This window comes from Oreochromis aureus, linkage group 11 (genome assembly GCF_013358895.1).
Source record: "Oreochromis aureus strain Israel breed Guangdong linkage group 11, ZZ_aureus, whole genome shotgun sequence".
Taxonomy (NCBI): Eukaryota; Metazoa; Chordata; class Actinopteri; order Cichliformes; family Cichlidae; genus Oreochromis; species Oreochromis aureus.
This window is the reverse complement of record NC_052952.1, coordinates 36155170-36172117: the sequence shown is the minus strand read 5'-3', so window position 1 is coordinate 36172117 and position 16948 is coordinate 36155170. Positions and strand designations below refer to the sequence as shown.

The following is a 16948-nucleotide window of genomic DNA, read 5'->3' as shown; positions in this document are numbered from 1 at the left end:
AGGGAGAAGAGGTTGAGAGGAGCAGGGAGTAAATGAAAAATTGTGTAAATACTATAATTTAGGCTTAATCAATTGGCCGCCTTAAGGCAGAGCTCAACAACCAAGACTACAGTAACATCTATGTTGAAGATGTTGACATGGCATATGAAAATTTGTCATCTATAATATTAACTATTTACAATTTGGAATTATTTTGATTGGAATATCCAAATAACTTTCAAATACAAAATACAATGATCAGTGACATAAAACAAATTGATTATTATAAGGGGAGTTGATGAGCCAAGCAGGTAGTAATAAGACTAATAGTACTAATGTAAAATATCACAGCATAACAGTAACAGGAGTTAGTGTGTGAAACACTTGTACAGATGACATTAGGTAAAGTACATGATTACAAAAATTCACATGATTGTTTAAAAATAATAAATTGCATAAATATAAGAAACCTTCCTCTAAGTGAGTGAGTTGTCTCATCGTGATCTGCGTATATGTATATACATACATGCGATCGCATTTCTTTAATTTCTGTATTCTTGTCAACAGGATGAGCTGGATGACACTGCACAGGTTTGGAATGCACACTCCATCAGGCCATCAACAAACATCAATATCCCCAGTGGTCGACCTAATGTAATGTATACATTACCTGAGCTCTACGGGACAAAAGACTTCCTTTGCCCCACTGAAGAAGAACATGTTGAAATGTGTAAAACTGAGTGTGTTTTTCGACTGACCAAACCATGTGACCCCGATGTGTATGAACTATGCAATATCCTCATGACCGAGTCCCATCTGACTCCACCAACAGACCCATATCAGGCTGTGAACTTGTACGAGAGAACATCATGGCATTAGTGTAAATTGCATACACTGCAGCAGAGAACATTTCTCAAAATTGACCTGTGCTATACGTGAGAAAGCTAACTTATGGATATTAAACAGACTGTAAACTTTAAGCTTTCTTGTACACAGTCATTTATGAGAATATCTTATATAGAAATATTTATAATTGTGTTCCAGGAGGGTCAGTGAACTAAAGTATAAAGGGGAGTTTCTGCCTGTTAATGATATTCTGAGTGTTCTTTAGCACAAAAACATTGTAATGTTCTGTCAAATGTTCTCAAGTTCTATGTCTATGTGTATTACTTCGAATTACTTTACCTGTCTATTTGGCTTGATACATCGATCAAAACATAAGAGAAGTCTTAATTTAATGTGTTAGGAGTTTTAATGTACAGTGTTTACCAAGATAATGGTGGTTTATGTTGAGTATTTTATAATAATTTTTAAATGGTGAGTTGGTATTTACACCATCTCTATTTGTTAATGACGGGAATGTTTAGTTGTTGATGTTGGCTAGAATAGAGTTTAAAATCGAAGAGATATTCTATTCTATCTCACAAAACTAGGCAACTCACAACAAAACATTCTAGATGGATAAACAGCAGGCCAATGTGTGTCACTGCAGGGTATGCAGGTGTGTTGAGAGAACGTACCCAAAAGCAGACAATGAGAGAGAGAGAGGAAACTGAACTTAAAACAAAAGCGAGCCTTTATTCTGGCTGATGGCAGGAGTAAATGAAAACAATGACAATGTGTACAGCACATTTTGATGTGATCTGTCCCTCTAATGTGTTAAGGTTCATTTTAATTAAGGAGAGATGGAGGAAATCGGAATAACACACTGACCCTGGAGTCAAACGATGATTTTAATGAAACACGCAGCGAGATGTACGCGACAACATCAGCTGTAGATCTCTGCTCAAAAATACACAAGACAATCGTCTTATAGCATCGGGGTTTAACGCCCCCTCTTGCGTTCACAAATACAATACATGGATACGTCAACTCAAAACCACAAACGTTCGGTTAACTTTTAACACAGTTTAAAAGAACATTGTCTCCATCTCCACGGCAGGTGCTTCCTGTCGCTGGCAGACGCCCGCTTATCGTCTGGGACATCAGCAGCACGTCCTAAACTGAAACTTATACAGGCAAGAAAATGCAGCATGTGCATAGCAACCTAACTGAAACTATGTATATATAATCTATTGAATAAATGTTTTAATAAAGAACCACTACTAAAAGCTTAATCAAAAGATATAGATGCATAAAAGATAATACAAAATAACCTGCTCAAAATAACTTGCACTCAGACTCTGCTTTCGGTTTCACTTCTGCAAAAAGCTTGCCCTGCATACATGTAATTTCCTGTCTTATTTTGGCACAGAGTATACTTTCTTTCACAATGCAGTCTGCATATAAACATTTAAGCTTATAAAAGCATTCAACTCAACAGTCTAAAGTGGTTCTTACTGGACCTGTAAAAAAGGCTACTGTGATACCAATACGTTTGAACATCTGAATACAATATCAATACTGTTGATTATGTTGTTAATGCCATGGTAATATGAACAATAGCAGTAAAATATTTCTCTAATCTCTACACACCCTCTCTTGGTGACCCGCTTTAGAGGGTCATCACACTTCACTTATGTCATTTCTCTGACCCTCTCTAGCCATCCTCTGGCTCAGCAAATCATCATTGTGAATCTCCAGTGGTCTGTCCTTTTCTGGGTCCCTCTCTTGTCGAAATCTTCTCCTGTAAGGGATAAAAAACACTTTCTCCCTACTACGCTTCCCCTAACTTATGTTCATCAATTTTTCTCTTAATTCAAAAGCACGAACCTAATTATATTTTGACTTTCTGACTTTTGTTCATATATAGTCTTAAACATCACTCATCTTAGTCCACAGCATTTTAACAGTCTTAAAGCGCTGCTTTCACGGCCCTGCATATGTTTCCTGTCGCTTGCTCTATTCTCCATTATCTGATCATCAACATTCTGCACTGTCTCAGCTGCACGTACACAGCAAAATCGCCAGTGTCAAATTGACACTGTGAGTGTTAAATTTAACACTAGAAAAGTGTCTATATGTGTCCACTCTTTTGAGTGTTAAATTAACACTTTTCAAAGTGTTATATTTTTAACAATGAGCTAGTGTTATTTTAACACTGCACAAAGTTAAAGATTAACACTGAGTTACACTGACCAGTGTCAAAAATATTCTACACTGGTGTTAAGTGTTAAAAAATTAACACCGAATAGTGTTGGTAGTACTTTACACTAGCCCTGGTGTTTAAAAATTCAACACTGAATAGTGTTAATTTTCTAACACTAACACTAGTGTCAGTCAAATCATTAATACTACCAGATTACAATAAACTCCCATTAATCTGATATCTCTACTGCTACAAGTAACCCCTAACATCTACCCATTACAAAGAAATACAAGACATTAACGTTCCAAAACACTTTGTATTCTGATACACCACAAATAAACAAGTTATACAAAATTACAGTATGGGACAATGTACATTTTGTCATCAGTGCCATTTGAAAATTGCCTATCATAAGGTCTATAGTACACTAGATCATCTACAGAGATCAGTGCAAAGACATCTAATCCATCCTCAATAACAAATGCATTTAAGTGCTCATTGAAATATACTGTTGAAGCCTTACAAGTTAGAAGATAAGCATTGCAATCTAATAATTATATTGACAATCTTACTGAACAAAGGCATCTCATTTTCAACACCAGAACAAACATACATCCCAACTTGATGTCTGTATCATGGTATCAGTTGACAAACAGTCAACAACAGATTGTTTTGCATGCGCATGGATGTCATTAACCAGTTCCTCCAATGAAACAACTAAACACTGCACAGTACTTTCAGGAACTCCTAATGATTGTACCTGAGCAATAACAGAGCTGCACATGTTCAGTATTTGCCTTTTTTCAACTGGAACCTGTGTAGTAATTGTCATGGGATGAGCCACATTTACAGGCTGTGAAACAGAGGTTCCATCGTTAGGTACAGGCTCAAAAGTATTGATGACCTCAGAGTGAAGACAGTCTCCATGTGCTCGGAGTAAGTGCCGCTTGTAATCAGAGTACGTGCGAAAGATGAATGAACATCCAGGCTCTCCACAGGTCAAACGTAAAAACCTTCCTGGGTACAAACCATGCTGGAACTTCAAATGTCTAAATAACACTGAGCAACTTGTGTGGTGTATCTTGCAAATGTAACAGATGAACATTTCCAGTCAAAGTGCTGAATAGTGGATATCTTTAAACTGTACAATGAAGACTTCCTCTTGTTTCCCTGACCCGAGGACTCTCCTTCACACTGCCAACATCAATGCCATACACGGTGGTCTGGATGAATGTGTAGAAGTTGTTCAATGCCTTGTCAAAGGACACGGCAAATAAAAAATGTGCCTTGAAAAGTTTTGCCTTGTCAAAACCTGCAACTCCCATCTGTGTCACACAGGGAATGACCTTTTGATCTAGGACAATGTAGAAACTCTGGATGATGTTCTTTCTTTCTCCAACACACAGGACGAATGGCTGAGTGGGGCCAGCCTTAAGAAAAGCCTCCGTGCTACCTCCCACCTGAGGGAGAGAAAGAAACCAAGTGATTCACATTAAACAAAATTGGTAATCTGATGTTGAGGCATAGCTGCCTGAAATTATGACAATATTAAAATGGTTCACTCCGCGCGCACAATTATTTTTGTTTCAATGTGTACATTTAGTTTTAATAGAAACAATAACATGTCAGTCCTGCAACACCAAGCCTGTCTGGGATAGATACATCTGCTGCATATTGGATCACCTTGCCATCTTAAAATATCAGCCCTTGATAATTTGCATCTGTTCTCATCAAAAGAGAAATATACAATTCTAAAATCATACCTTGATGAATTTCATTAGGTGGTGAGCAGCATCTGATGTGCTAATCTTTGAAGACTTCCCTCCTTAGATGTTGGAGGTAACAAGTGAAGCAGCAAAAAGCTGGCAGCCGCCTCATGAGTCCCAAACTACAGAATAGGAATTAAGATCATCACAATTACTGTCATTTAAAGGACCACAGCAGTCATTTTTTCCACGTTATGTAATACCATGATGACATTTTAGACACCCGATAATTTTTCAAATAAGGCAGTTTTCCAGTGCCTTGGTATACAAATTTCTTTCTAGAGACTTAAAATCTTCTGGCCACCACGTGAAGTACATATCGAGTCATAACAATAGTAAGATTACGTAACTTTTTTGTGTTCAAACTACATTAAATGTCATTTCAGGTTTAACATGTTCGTAAGCTTGTTTTCATACCATACAGAAATGAACAGAAACCCAATGTGATTTAGAAAATGGACAGCTGTATTCCAATTTGTAGTAAAGGTTTACCGGTATGGTCCAGTGATATAGTGTGTTGTGGGAATTAAGCAAATGCTGTAAAGGCATGCAAAATCTACCATTTCCAACTTACACTTACCACCCTCGTCAGAGTAACGCTGTGCAGAAATGAGCAGCTCATCCAATTCTGTACTCTGAGACAGATTTTTGCAATCTTTGATGATCCTTGGCTTGGTTGGCCACTTTGCAAGGAACTTAGCAGACACTTCCTCCCCAACAAACAGCATTGTGAAGTCTTGGTCAATCTTAAACACAACGTGTAACAACAGAAACAACACATTAACAAGAAAACAAACAAAGGAACCACAAAGCTGTCACTAAATCATTTTATGCCTTACCAAGCCAGGTGTACAGAAATCTTGGGAAAAGGTCCAGGACAGTAGAAGCTGTGGCAGGTTCTTGAACCACTTTTGCCTATGTTGAAATGTCACCTTCATGTTGTCTTTGACATGTTTCATGTCAGTTGAGTGCCTCTTCCTTGCATTCATCACCTGACAACAGCCTCACATTTGAACACAGGTTGCGAGGAGTCTTGGGGCTGTCTTGAAAAGCTGACTTTGATTTCTTCATCTCTTGTCAGGAACCAGCATATCACCACCTTCCAAGAGTAGAATAAGGTCAAGCATATAACACCATTTATTTGCAAAATATCTAGCATGTCTAGTCCCTTTAGACTGAGCTAAAATTCATTTTGTTAAGAAAAAACATCCTTGGTCCATCTTTAAGTAGTACAAGCTGTGTAACATGACTGCAATACAGTATTCTCTCAATTATCGCAGGGGTCAGTAGAAACCATATTTCTATTTTTTTTTATATATTTTAAGCCATAAAAACCCTCCCCACTCTCTAACAAACCCTAATATAACCCTGTTATTCATTTTTAGACTAGAAAATGCTTAATTTACCATGAAAAAATTTTAATCTAAAAAAAAGAAAAATACCCTACTGGCTACAGAAATGCACACTATAATGAAATTCCCATAATTTACAAGATGTAGGGGCCATTATAGTGTAAAAATACTCTCAGGTTACCCTTAAGCATCCTAGTTCACCTAAGGCAGGGTCTCAAACTTAAATGAGCTGTGATCTCATTGGAGGGCCACTTCAGTGTTCAAGTAGTTAAAAAAAAAAAAAAAAAAAAAAACAGAAACCACAAAGAAAACACCCACAAATATTCCTGACAATGTAGCGTTTGGTTTGTTTGTTTTTAAATTTCAAATATTGTATAACAAGACAAAACTGAAAATATGAACGCATTTCCCCCCCTCTCACTCTTAACTAACCGATGCCTTTAATTGATCTACCAAATGAACACAATGGTCCTCTCTTTCTGGTCAAACACTTTGCAGCACTTCTGCTGTAATTTTGTTCATATTTAACAAAATAAAAATGCAGAAATAAGTGTACACATTAGTTTTTGGCTCTGAACCGTGGTAAAGAGACCTCTGGCTAATACGTCGGGTTGTCGGGCTTGTAGCTTTACTGTCAGCGAACACAGTGTACAGTCGAGTCTTAACAGCTTTCTTACAACCAGGCACTCCTTTTGGCGGCAGTGGTTATTATTATATTTACATGCTTTCTTCTTCCATTTCTCCTCGGTAACAGCTCCTACTTTCTCCCTCTCTCGCGCTCAAACACACAACGTTCTCCCTACAGCACGGACTACACTGCCCATGAGGGCCTGTAACACTCTGCCCTTATTGCCTTCATATTAAATCATTTTTGGCTAATGACCAAAAAAAAAGTCACTTCAAGGGCCAAATTGCATTATACTTCTTCACCTCAATATACAGGCCGCAAGAAGGGGTGACGTGGGCCGCAAGTGGCCTCTGGGCCGGGAGTTTGAGACCACTGACCCTAAGGCTTTGGCAGTTTAATTAAAAAATAAATAAAAGGCATTTAATAAAAACTGTGACATATATTAAGTAATATTCATTACAGTCTGCCAATAGCCAGATTATGCTAAATGAATATTAGGAAAGTAACTGGTACTTTGCAGAGTTCTAGCTAGCAGTAGCCCAGCTAAACAAAAAACAGTTAAAATTCAAATATGACACTTAAAGATGATGTATTTTGATATAAATACTATTTTTTTTACTAGTTATCATGTTACTTGTTCTAACATTGTTAGCAGAGCTGCTCTGTGCAGCGTTATGGCATAATAATTTTGAGGGAGAATAAAAAGTCGACACACATATCTTATTCCTGACGGAGGACTCTGCCACTACACTTCTCCAGTCCATTCACAAAGTCGTTGCATGGTGAGACATGGATAGAAGGTGGGCGGAGCCTTTTACCGTCATTTTATTATGACACAAAGTACAAACACCTGTGGACACACAATCCAACACCCCCACTTGTACACAGGTTGGGGAAAAACAGTCCTCCGGAAAAACATCTTACATTCCAAACACAAATACGGAGAATTTGTCTAACTTAGACTTTGAAGCTGGTTTCGTCATCATATCTGCTACCATTGACTCAGTTGGACAGTAATCAATGAGCACTTTCCTTTCATGTACAGCTGACCTTATAAAATGATATTTCACATCAATGTGTTTACATCTTTGTCTGTTCACTGGATTTTTGACAAAGCGATTGTTCCCTGATTGTCCTCCAATATCATAGGTATTTCATACTCAAACTCATCAAGATCTTGAATCAAATAAGTCAAATACATACATTCCTGAATTGTTGCTGCTAATGCCATGTATTCGGCTTCACAAGTTGATAGTGCTGTAGTTGTCTGCTTTTTGGTTTTCCATGATATCAAAGGACCATTTTCATTTAGGCTTACACAATAACCTGTCATACTGCGTCTATCAGAAACATCGGATGCCCAGTCTGCATCACTGTATGCTTGTAGACCTAGTTTTCCACTTGAACATTTCCTAAAACACAGTTCTTTTCCTTGACTACCTTTTAGATACCTCAGAACATGTTTCACTGCTGTCCAATCATCAACAGTTGGCGCATTGAAGTGTTGTGACAGTTTGCTGACAACATAGCTTAAATCAGGTCGCGTACAATAGCTCAGATAAATAAGACATCCTACACCTTCACGATATCTCCTCACATCTGGTAATGTCTCGAATTTATCAGAATGAGTCCATTTCTGTTCACAGGGTGTTAACCTTGGCTTACAGTTTTGCATGTTAAATCTCTTTAAAATGTTCTCAATATATATTTTCTGTGACATTTTGACACATTCTTTTCTTGAAGAAAATCTATTCCTAGAAAATGGTTAAGTTTCCCCAGATCTTTCATTTGGAATTTAGAAGAGAGCATTTCTTTCACACCTGAAAGCACATTTTCATTGTTAGCTGCAATGAGTAAATCATCCACCCACACTACGATGATTACTTTTTCACTTTCAGTTTCTTTTGAATACACACAATGATCAGCAATATTTTGTCTAAATCCACAACTGCTTAAATAGTCATGTAAGGTTTGGTTCCAGTTACGACCCGATTGCTTCAGCCCATAAAGTGATTTCTTTAGTCTGTACACCAGTTTATTAGTCTCACTTGATTCTGTCTCAAAACCTTCTGGTTGTTGTATATATATTTCTTCATTTATTGGTGCATGTAGATAGGCGGTTTTTACATCCATCTGGTGAACCAACATATCATCCTGAACCACTTTCTGCATCAAAACTCTCACACTCGATAAATTAGCAGTCGGTGAAAAAGTCTCCTCATAATCAACTCCTTTTGTTTGACTAAAACCTTTAGCCACAAATCGAGCTTTATATCTGTCTGATCCGTCTGAGTTCTTTTTAACGGCATAAACCCATTTACCCCCCACTGCTTTCTTACCCTCTGGTAAAGTGGTTAAAGTAAATGTGTCATTCTCCTTAAGGGATTGAATTTCTTCATTCATCGCTTTTTCCCATTCTTTTGACTCACTTGACACAATAGCTTCGCTAAATGATGTGGGTATTTCACACAACAATCTGTAGCAATAATCAACACTGGTTTGCATCTGTTCATTTTCACACTCTTTCACATCCGTGATATAATCACTCAAATAATCAGGTCTCTTTCTGATTCTGGATGGATAACGTGTAGCTCCAGCATCAACCTTATCCTCAGTTTTAACCTCGGACTCAGTTTGACTGCTTTCACTACCATCTGGAATGTCCTCATCCTTCGTCTGTTTGGGTTCACCATCTTTTCTGGATTCATAAACCTCATCTTCATACATCTGATCACTCTGTGTTTGTTGATCCATTGTCGCGGGATTTAGTATTTTTATCAATCTGTGCTTTTCAACCTTCCCGGTTTTTGGGAAATAGATCAAATATGCTGGACTATTTTTGTCATATCCCAAGAAAACACCTTTGTCACATCTTGGATCCAGCTTTCCCCTATTTTGTTTATAAGCATAGCACAATGATCCGAATTTTTTCATTCTAGAAAGATCAGGTCTTTTTCCAGTTAACATCTTATACGCTGTCTGACCTGTGCGTTTGTTAAAACATCGGTTCGAATCACTCCCGCGGTTTGTACTGCATATGGCCATAAAGACTTTGGCAATTCGCTCTCAACTAACATGCATCTCGCCATGTCAAAAGTGTACGCCAGTTCCTCTCTGCTGTTCCGTTTTGATGAGGCGAATATGGCGCCAGTTTCCTGCCTAATGCCGTGTCTACTTAATAAATCTCTGAACTGTCTGCTTGTAAATTCAGTTCCATTATCAGAACGAATGCACTTGATTTTCCCATATGACGCCACATCTGCAATAAATCTTTCAGTTGCTTGAGTTGTATCACTTTTGTGTTTCAGATTATATACAAATGTTGCACCTGAATAATCATCAACAAACGACAAAACAAACTTAAACCCTTCTTTAGAGTTTGGCGTGTCGGACCAGCTAAATCCGTATGTACCAACTCTAATGCTGCCCTGGCCTTTTCATCTGGTTCTCGGTTCCTAGTTTGAGTAAACTTCCCTTGTATACAGGCTTCACATTGCATATTTTTGTTGATTTTACCCTTAATTTCCATTCCATCAACGACATTTTGCAGATTTTGAACATCCTCATAATTACAGTGTCCTAGAATTTCATGCCACGTTTGCATATCAAAACATCCATTACATTTCTCTTCAAACTCTTGCACAGTGTTTATAAAGAACAGTCTCTCATGTTCATATATAGGGAATTTTGTTCCATCAACATGTTTAAGAAAACTGTCCCCGTGTTTGAAAACCACAGTGGCTCCGTTACTAGTAGCTGCTTTTACTGACAAAATGTCCTGTGGGAACGATGGAATGTAGAGTGCTTGTTTCAATGTTACCTTGTGGCTGCGTCCTTTACTGTCAAACATACTTATCTCAGCATCTCCTCGCCGCTTTGCAGCTCCTCTGCTCCGCCTTCCGTCAGCCAACTCTACACAATGAGCCTCGGGTCGAAAAGTGTCATCAAAAGTCTTAAAACTCTCGATCTTCGTGAAGATATGTGACGTCGCTCCCGTATCCACCAGTAGCTGGTTATTCAGCATCTCTTGGCCGCCGTCCGGGACCCTCTGGGGTTTGGAGCCCGTCTTGAACGCGTAGTCCTTCTCCACGACCCCTCTCGCTTCATCCCGTCTTAGCTTCCTTCTACAGGTCGCATCTTTGTGTGTACTACTCCGGCAAAAACTGCACCATACTCTGGATCGGCACGTTCTTGCAGTGTGTCCCTTTAGTCCACATTTAAAACACACAATCTCATTATTCTTTGATCTTCGGTCATCTGCTCGCCATGAAGTAGAATCCTGGTCTGATTGCACTTTTGTCCTCATTACGTTGTCATCAGTTACAGCCGCACGCATTCTCTCGGTTTCTTCATAACTTCTGAGTTTTACTTTAAACTCTGAAAATGTGATTTTTGCTTCACTCTGTGTAACGTGCACAATCAGGGGTTTAAACGTCTCTGGTAGACCTTTCATTATCATTGCGATCAGAAGTCCATCAGTTAGTGACTCACCCGCATTTTTAACGCTGTGATAATTGCTTCTGCTCGGATAATATAGTCCGTCACACTTTCATTCTTTTCATTTGTGAGAGAAGTGAGTTCGGTGTACAGACTTATGATCCTTGGCTTGCCCACTCCTGCATAATGACCTCTCAAAATTTTTAGGGCTTTCCGTCCGTCATCAACTGCATCTCTCATAACTAACGATAAACTTTTGTCATCCAGAAATTGTATCAACTCTGCATATGCTTCTGCATTTTGTCATCATCTTCACCATCGGCTTCTTCATCACCCTCAGCCTTTAAGATGACATCTTTCAAACCTTGTAGTCTGAGATGACCAAGGAACTTCGTTTCCCATATCTCATATTTCCTTTCATCTCCATCAAATTGCAAACGGAATATCGACTGCCCGACTCTGCCGTGCGTCTGCTCATGATGCACAAAACGCTTACTCACTCAATCGTGCCAAACTTTTAACACCTGCCGGTAACTTGCGGTTTCAGGAAACGCTGCCCTTCCTTTGGCAGTTACAGGACCTCTTTGCTGCTGCTCTGGGCCCATAACCTGTTAGCAGAGCTGCTCTGTGCAGCGTTATGGCATAATAATTTTGAGGAGAATAAAAGTCGACACACATATCTTATTCCTGACGGAGGACTCTGCCACTACACTTCTCCAGTCCATTCACAAAGTCGTTGCATGGTGAGACATGGATAGAAGGTGGGCGGAGCCTTTTACCGTCATTTTATTATGACACAAAGTACAAACACCTGTGGACACACAATCCAACAAACATCAATCTAAAACTTGATATTTAACCGAATAAAACTTACCGCAGCAGCAAGAAAAAATGGCGACCGAAGATTCTGAAATGCGAAGCTCCACAGGAAATGAAGGTGTGGTCTAATTTAACACCCACAGTGTTAAAATGCAGTAACGACTAAAATCCACACCAACACTTTTCAGGAATCAACTCCCGATGTGTTATTTTAACTCGATTAAGTGTTGAACTAACTCGGAACTCTGTTGAATTCTACTAACACTGAAAAATCAACACTGGCATTTTTGCTGTGTAGCTCTGACCTAAAGTCACCTTTCACAAGAAAATCATCATAAACACTTATTCTACTAAAGGATCAAAGAAAAAACAACCATTTTAATCAACTAAGTGTAAGCATATAATCAATTACTCCTGAATACATTTCATCATAGCCAAAAGCTGCCTAGAAACAACTTCTGTGTGTTAACACTAACTTCATTTTAGAACTCTCATTTCCTGTGTTATAACCTGTTTTGGTATAGCATTTTATTTCATTTTACTGCTCTTAATGTAATGGTACATTCTAATTATACTTTATCAGACTTAACCAAAATATATAAGCTTTCCTTCCTTTGCTCCTGCTTTAAATCAAGAAACCTTGGTCACTTCGACAAGCGTTCGTTATTCTGTGACTGCATTTTATATAATAAGACTCATGTGGAGCTGCATGTGTTATCTCAATGTTTTACATGTCACACAGTTTAGTTGCAAGCGAAACTCCTATTCAGTTAGAAGCTAAATGGATTTGAGGCCTTTGGCCTGGAATCAATACTGTCATGTGTGTTTATGGACTCTATATGTCTGTAAGCGTGTGTGGCCTTCCATGCTCTGTCATCTTGCACAATAAATTGCCTGGACATAGCGCCAAACAAAGCTTCTGACCTTCAGTTATTGACTTGAGCAACATTTCTTTAATAGGCACAAAATGCAATGTGTATGAAATCATTTCTATGTGTGTAATCTATTCATTTCGGTCAGCGACGCTTTTAACATTCTCATAACAAGCTCTCCTTTACCCTAGAAATAAATCTATTTAATATCTGTTTTTTTAAGCCTAAATTATAACAACTTATTCTAAAAATCAAAAAGAAATCAAACATTTTCTTGTCGTAAAATCTGACTGGGGAGATATGCTTTTCTCCCCAAAGCATTTTATTCAAAGTGTCCCGCAATTCCCTTTAAGTTTGGTGTACAGCTTCTTATGAATACAGCATTTTATCTTCTAAACCGAATTCAGTTCATTTTAATCCTTTATTTAAAAATAACAATTATCAAAACCCCCAAAATGTCATTAAATGATCCTAAAACTTATTTCAATCCCCCCTTTTTTTATTTGAACACATCACATGTGTGTCCAAATAAAAACTCAAAATGCGTCACCCGGGCTTAAAAAATTAAAGGGAAAAAAAGGTTAGTCATATCATCTGTCCAAGCATCTCAGCAATCCTCCTCTCAGGTATATTTGCTCCGGCCCTGAAAACCTGCGTTTAAGGAATAAAATCAATTTAATCATCATGTCACATCTCCTCGAACTCCTTGCTCCATTCAAAATCTGCATCCTTGGAACTTCCTGGAAACAAAACCTGTACTTTACATTTCATACTCAACTCTCCCACTTTATGATCCAATCTGTGTTATAACAAAAAAAAAAAAAAACTTAAAACAGAACAGTTATCAATCATGTGTTTCTTCAGTTAATGGTAACATGAGTTATATCAAAAAATGTTTCCCTTTTAGCATTTAGCATTTTATAATGTAATAACATAATCTAACCCCAGTAAATAAAACAGAAATTCCCTCAAAGCAAACATCAGCAACCTAAAATCAACATCCTCTTTCTCTTGCTTGCATGATAAATTTTAGTCATCCCCACCTTGGTCCAGTCACACACATTCACTCACCTACATTCACACATGATATTTTGCTGATAGTCGAGCCTCCGGCGCAAATAATCAGATGCTCCACATTAGCAAAATGAGCTCATTCATTTGTTTTATTTTGTTTTCCTTTTTAGGAAAATAGTTCTTTATGCTTTTGACTGGATTGAATCACTACAATCCTTTTAGACAGAGACTCACAACCAATCAGGTCCCCACCGGTAGACTCCTCCTCTACCGGAGCTGGTTATTAGCTCATCAAAACTCAAAACAAAATCACCTCACAGGTTTTTTCTAAGTGCACTGTTACAAAGCTAATGGGCCCCTTAGACATGTCCATGTTTATTAACACTCCCTCTATTAAACATAAAAAACAACAACCTCAAAAATCTTACACAATCTTAAATGTCATCCGTTCAACGCACTGAAAACCTTGTCAAAGGCTGCACCGTTTTGCACACAACAATGTCCCTCTTTAAGCACTTTACCATACTTAGATTCAGCCTAGGATATAAACACGTTATAACAATGTGTCATCACTAAATTATAAATTTATTGTCCAAATCTGCACCTCTGAACAGTCCACTCTGCTTCCTACAAACGCTAAACTCAAACCTTGTTTTCAACAGAAGTTAAAGATGCAGTCATTTTCAAAGAATTTTAAACAATAAAGAGTCCTTGTGAAATCTGAGCTAACATGAAACTAAGCCATCAGAAAATTAAATGTGTGACTGCTTACTATACGGCTGAATATATCAAATGCTTCAATGACAAATGTGAAAAGACAGAATTTATGAACTCAAGGATAATCATACATATAACAATTACAGCTGTAACCATTAGTACACTCATCAAGTTCAAATGATGTCCATTTCAAAGTAATTGCTGGAAAGGATATTGTCGAACTCGGTGCGAAATTCCGGATAAGAACTGTAAGTGCATGGCACTTCAAGGGTAGCTCCACAGGTGTGAGCAACAGGCCTTCTGTTGAGCCCAGTTTCAGCAATAAAGCACACCAAAATTTTGTCAACACATATCACAGAAGATCCTGTGCAGAAGCGCAGGATTTTCTCAGCTTTGGTTTCATCAGCGTTTTTAACATAACGCTGAAGATGGTTAAAGGTTGTCTGTTCTCCGTGAGACAGCATCAATTTTGTTGTTTCAAACAGCTGCATTAGTCTTTTGCCTGTGGCCTTCATTGTCTCATACAGAGACAACACACTTTCCTTGCCTGACAGTTTCAGCTGCAGACGTGCCATGGGTGTGGAGAAGCAATCCATTATATACTTTGGCTCTTGGAGAATGGCCTTATGAGCCATTGTTTCAATGGCAGGCTGCATGTTGTTCTTAGGTGGTAGGAAGTGGGAACCCATCATTGTAAAAAGGTCAAGCAGGTCCTCTTCATCATTTTCATCCATTGTGCCTTGGAGAGCCTTCTCGACAGCAGATCTTTCAACAGGAGGGAGATAGTTGAGAAACGATCCAATCAGAATGTCTACATCAACTGAGTCCATTCCGTGGGTGCAGGCTAAAATGAAAGCCTTTGACAGCCTCACTGGAAAGACAACATGGTCTAGTAAGCTTTTCACCCATATCTGCCCAACTGCTTGCCATTCAGCCTCACTAAAGTCCCAAAATGCAGTGTAAACATCCGTTGGCACCCCAGCATCATCAACAGCATTTTCATTTACAAAGTTCATCTTTAAAGTCTCATTCATAATGCTACTGTCCACACATATGTGGACGCCAAGTCCAAGGAGGTTAAAGCTCTTCCAACTTCTTTCCTTTGAAAATATTTTTCTTTGTTTTGTTTCATAGAATTTTTGCATTCTGAGCTGATTAATATCAGTCTTGTGTTGTAAATACATCTTTATGTTAGCTTTGATTTAAACTCCACTATGGAGACAGACGACCTGTATGAGGTAAATGATTCAAAGTCTTTTCATTGATTTCTCTGTGATTGTGTAACTATGGCCTCCTCCTGCCTTCAGTCAGCACAGCTGAAAGTGAAATATTAAAGCTTTTATTGTCAGGACTCAGTGTTATACTCAGGATGAGCACACATAAAGGACACACACAGTGTCTGTATGATGTAGTTACAGTTTGTATTCAATGTGTTGCAGCTGCAGGATCATCAGCTGAAGGATTTGATGTGGAGGAAACAGAGAAAGGTCAGTGTCCAGAAAACACATCAATCAATAAATACACTCATTGATATGAAGATGAAGAAGATGAAGAATTACTGAATGAAACAGAACTGGATCATTTCCTCACACTTTGATAGTTTTCCATCAAATATGACTTCATGTTAACAAGTTTAATGTTGTTATTAATCCAACTTACAAGGATCATCAGAATGAAATCAAAGTATCAGTTATTTCAAAGTGTCTGATTATTAACACTGATGTTAAATCAGTCATGAATGAACCTTTTAATGTTTCTTTTCTGTCAGAGAAACACTCTGAGGATGAACGTTGGCCTGCACTGATCCACAAAGTGAGTCATGTCACATCTGTCTGACTTCAGATCATCCAGCTTTCATTTCATAAATACAGGATAGAAATCTTCAATAGAAACAAATGATTTGATTTTGATTGGAAAAGTCAAAGTTTGATAAGTTGAGCGTGTCCAGTGAGGTCGGTCTGCAGCAGGTCAGAAAAGTCCTGAACTTGTTAACAGAAGCAGAATAATTGTTAATCAGCTGTTTGTGATCATTGTGACAAATATGACCAATGACATCATCACCTTATGTGATGGATGATGTCATCTAAACACATCTACATTTCTAAAGTGTTGATGAGAAAACAAACAAACCTGAGAGTGAGAAATGTCACATTTATCTCATGAACGTTTTCTTTGAATTTTCCAGGTAGAAACGATGGAGTCTGTTATTGAGCTGCTGCTGGAAACTCTGGATGCTCTGAATAAGCTGGAGCTCAGAAAGTTCATCTGGAAACTGCGAGCAATTCATTTTCACAAATATGACTCAGTCCTCTCATTGATGCCATACGAGTGGACAG

At 38.2% G+C, this 16948-nt stretch overlaps 1 protein-coding gene and 2 long non-coding RNA genes across 3 annotated transcripts in view; 1 reads left to right on the top strand and 2 right to left on the bottom strand.

Annotated features, from left to right (window-relative positions):
- LOC116320693 overlaps window positions 1-16948 on the top strand; it is a 147166-nt gene that overhangs the window by 130194 nt on the left and 24 nt on the right. Inside the window, exons 18-20 of the mRNA XM_039619896.1 lie at window positions 16052-16099; window positions 16381-16424; window positions 16798-16886. Coding sequence (XP_039475830.1) covers window positions 16052-16099; window positions 16381-16424; window positions 16798-16886 — 181 coding nt within the window. The remainder of the gene's footprint in view (window positions 1-16051; window positions 16100-16380; window positions 16425-16797; window positions 16887-16948) is intronic.
- On the bottom strand, window positions 3304-4867 carry LOC120442787. Its single transcript, XR_005614922.1, has 2 exons — window positions 4771-4867; window positions 3304-4467 (listed from the first exon to the last, which is right to left on the bottom strand). It is a non-coding gene; the product is annotated as an uncharacterized LOC120442787 (long non-coding RNA).
- LOC120442788 lies at window positions 7472-12070 on the bottom strand. Its single transcript, XR_005614923.1, has 2 exons — window positions 12002-12070; window positions 7472-7603 (listed from the first exon to the last, which is right to left on the bottom strand). It is a non-coding gene; the product is annotated as an uncharacterized LOC120442788 (long non-coding RNA).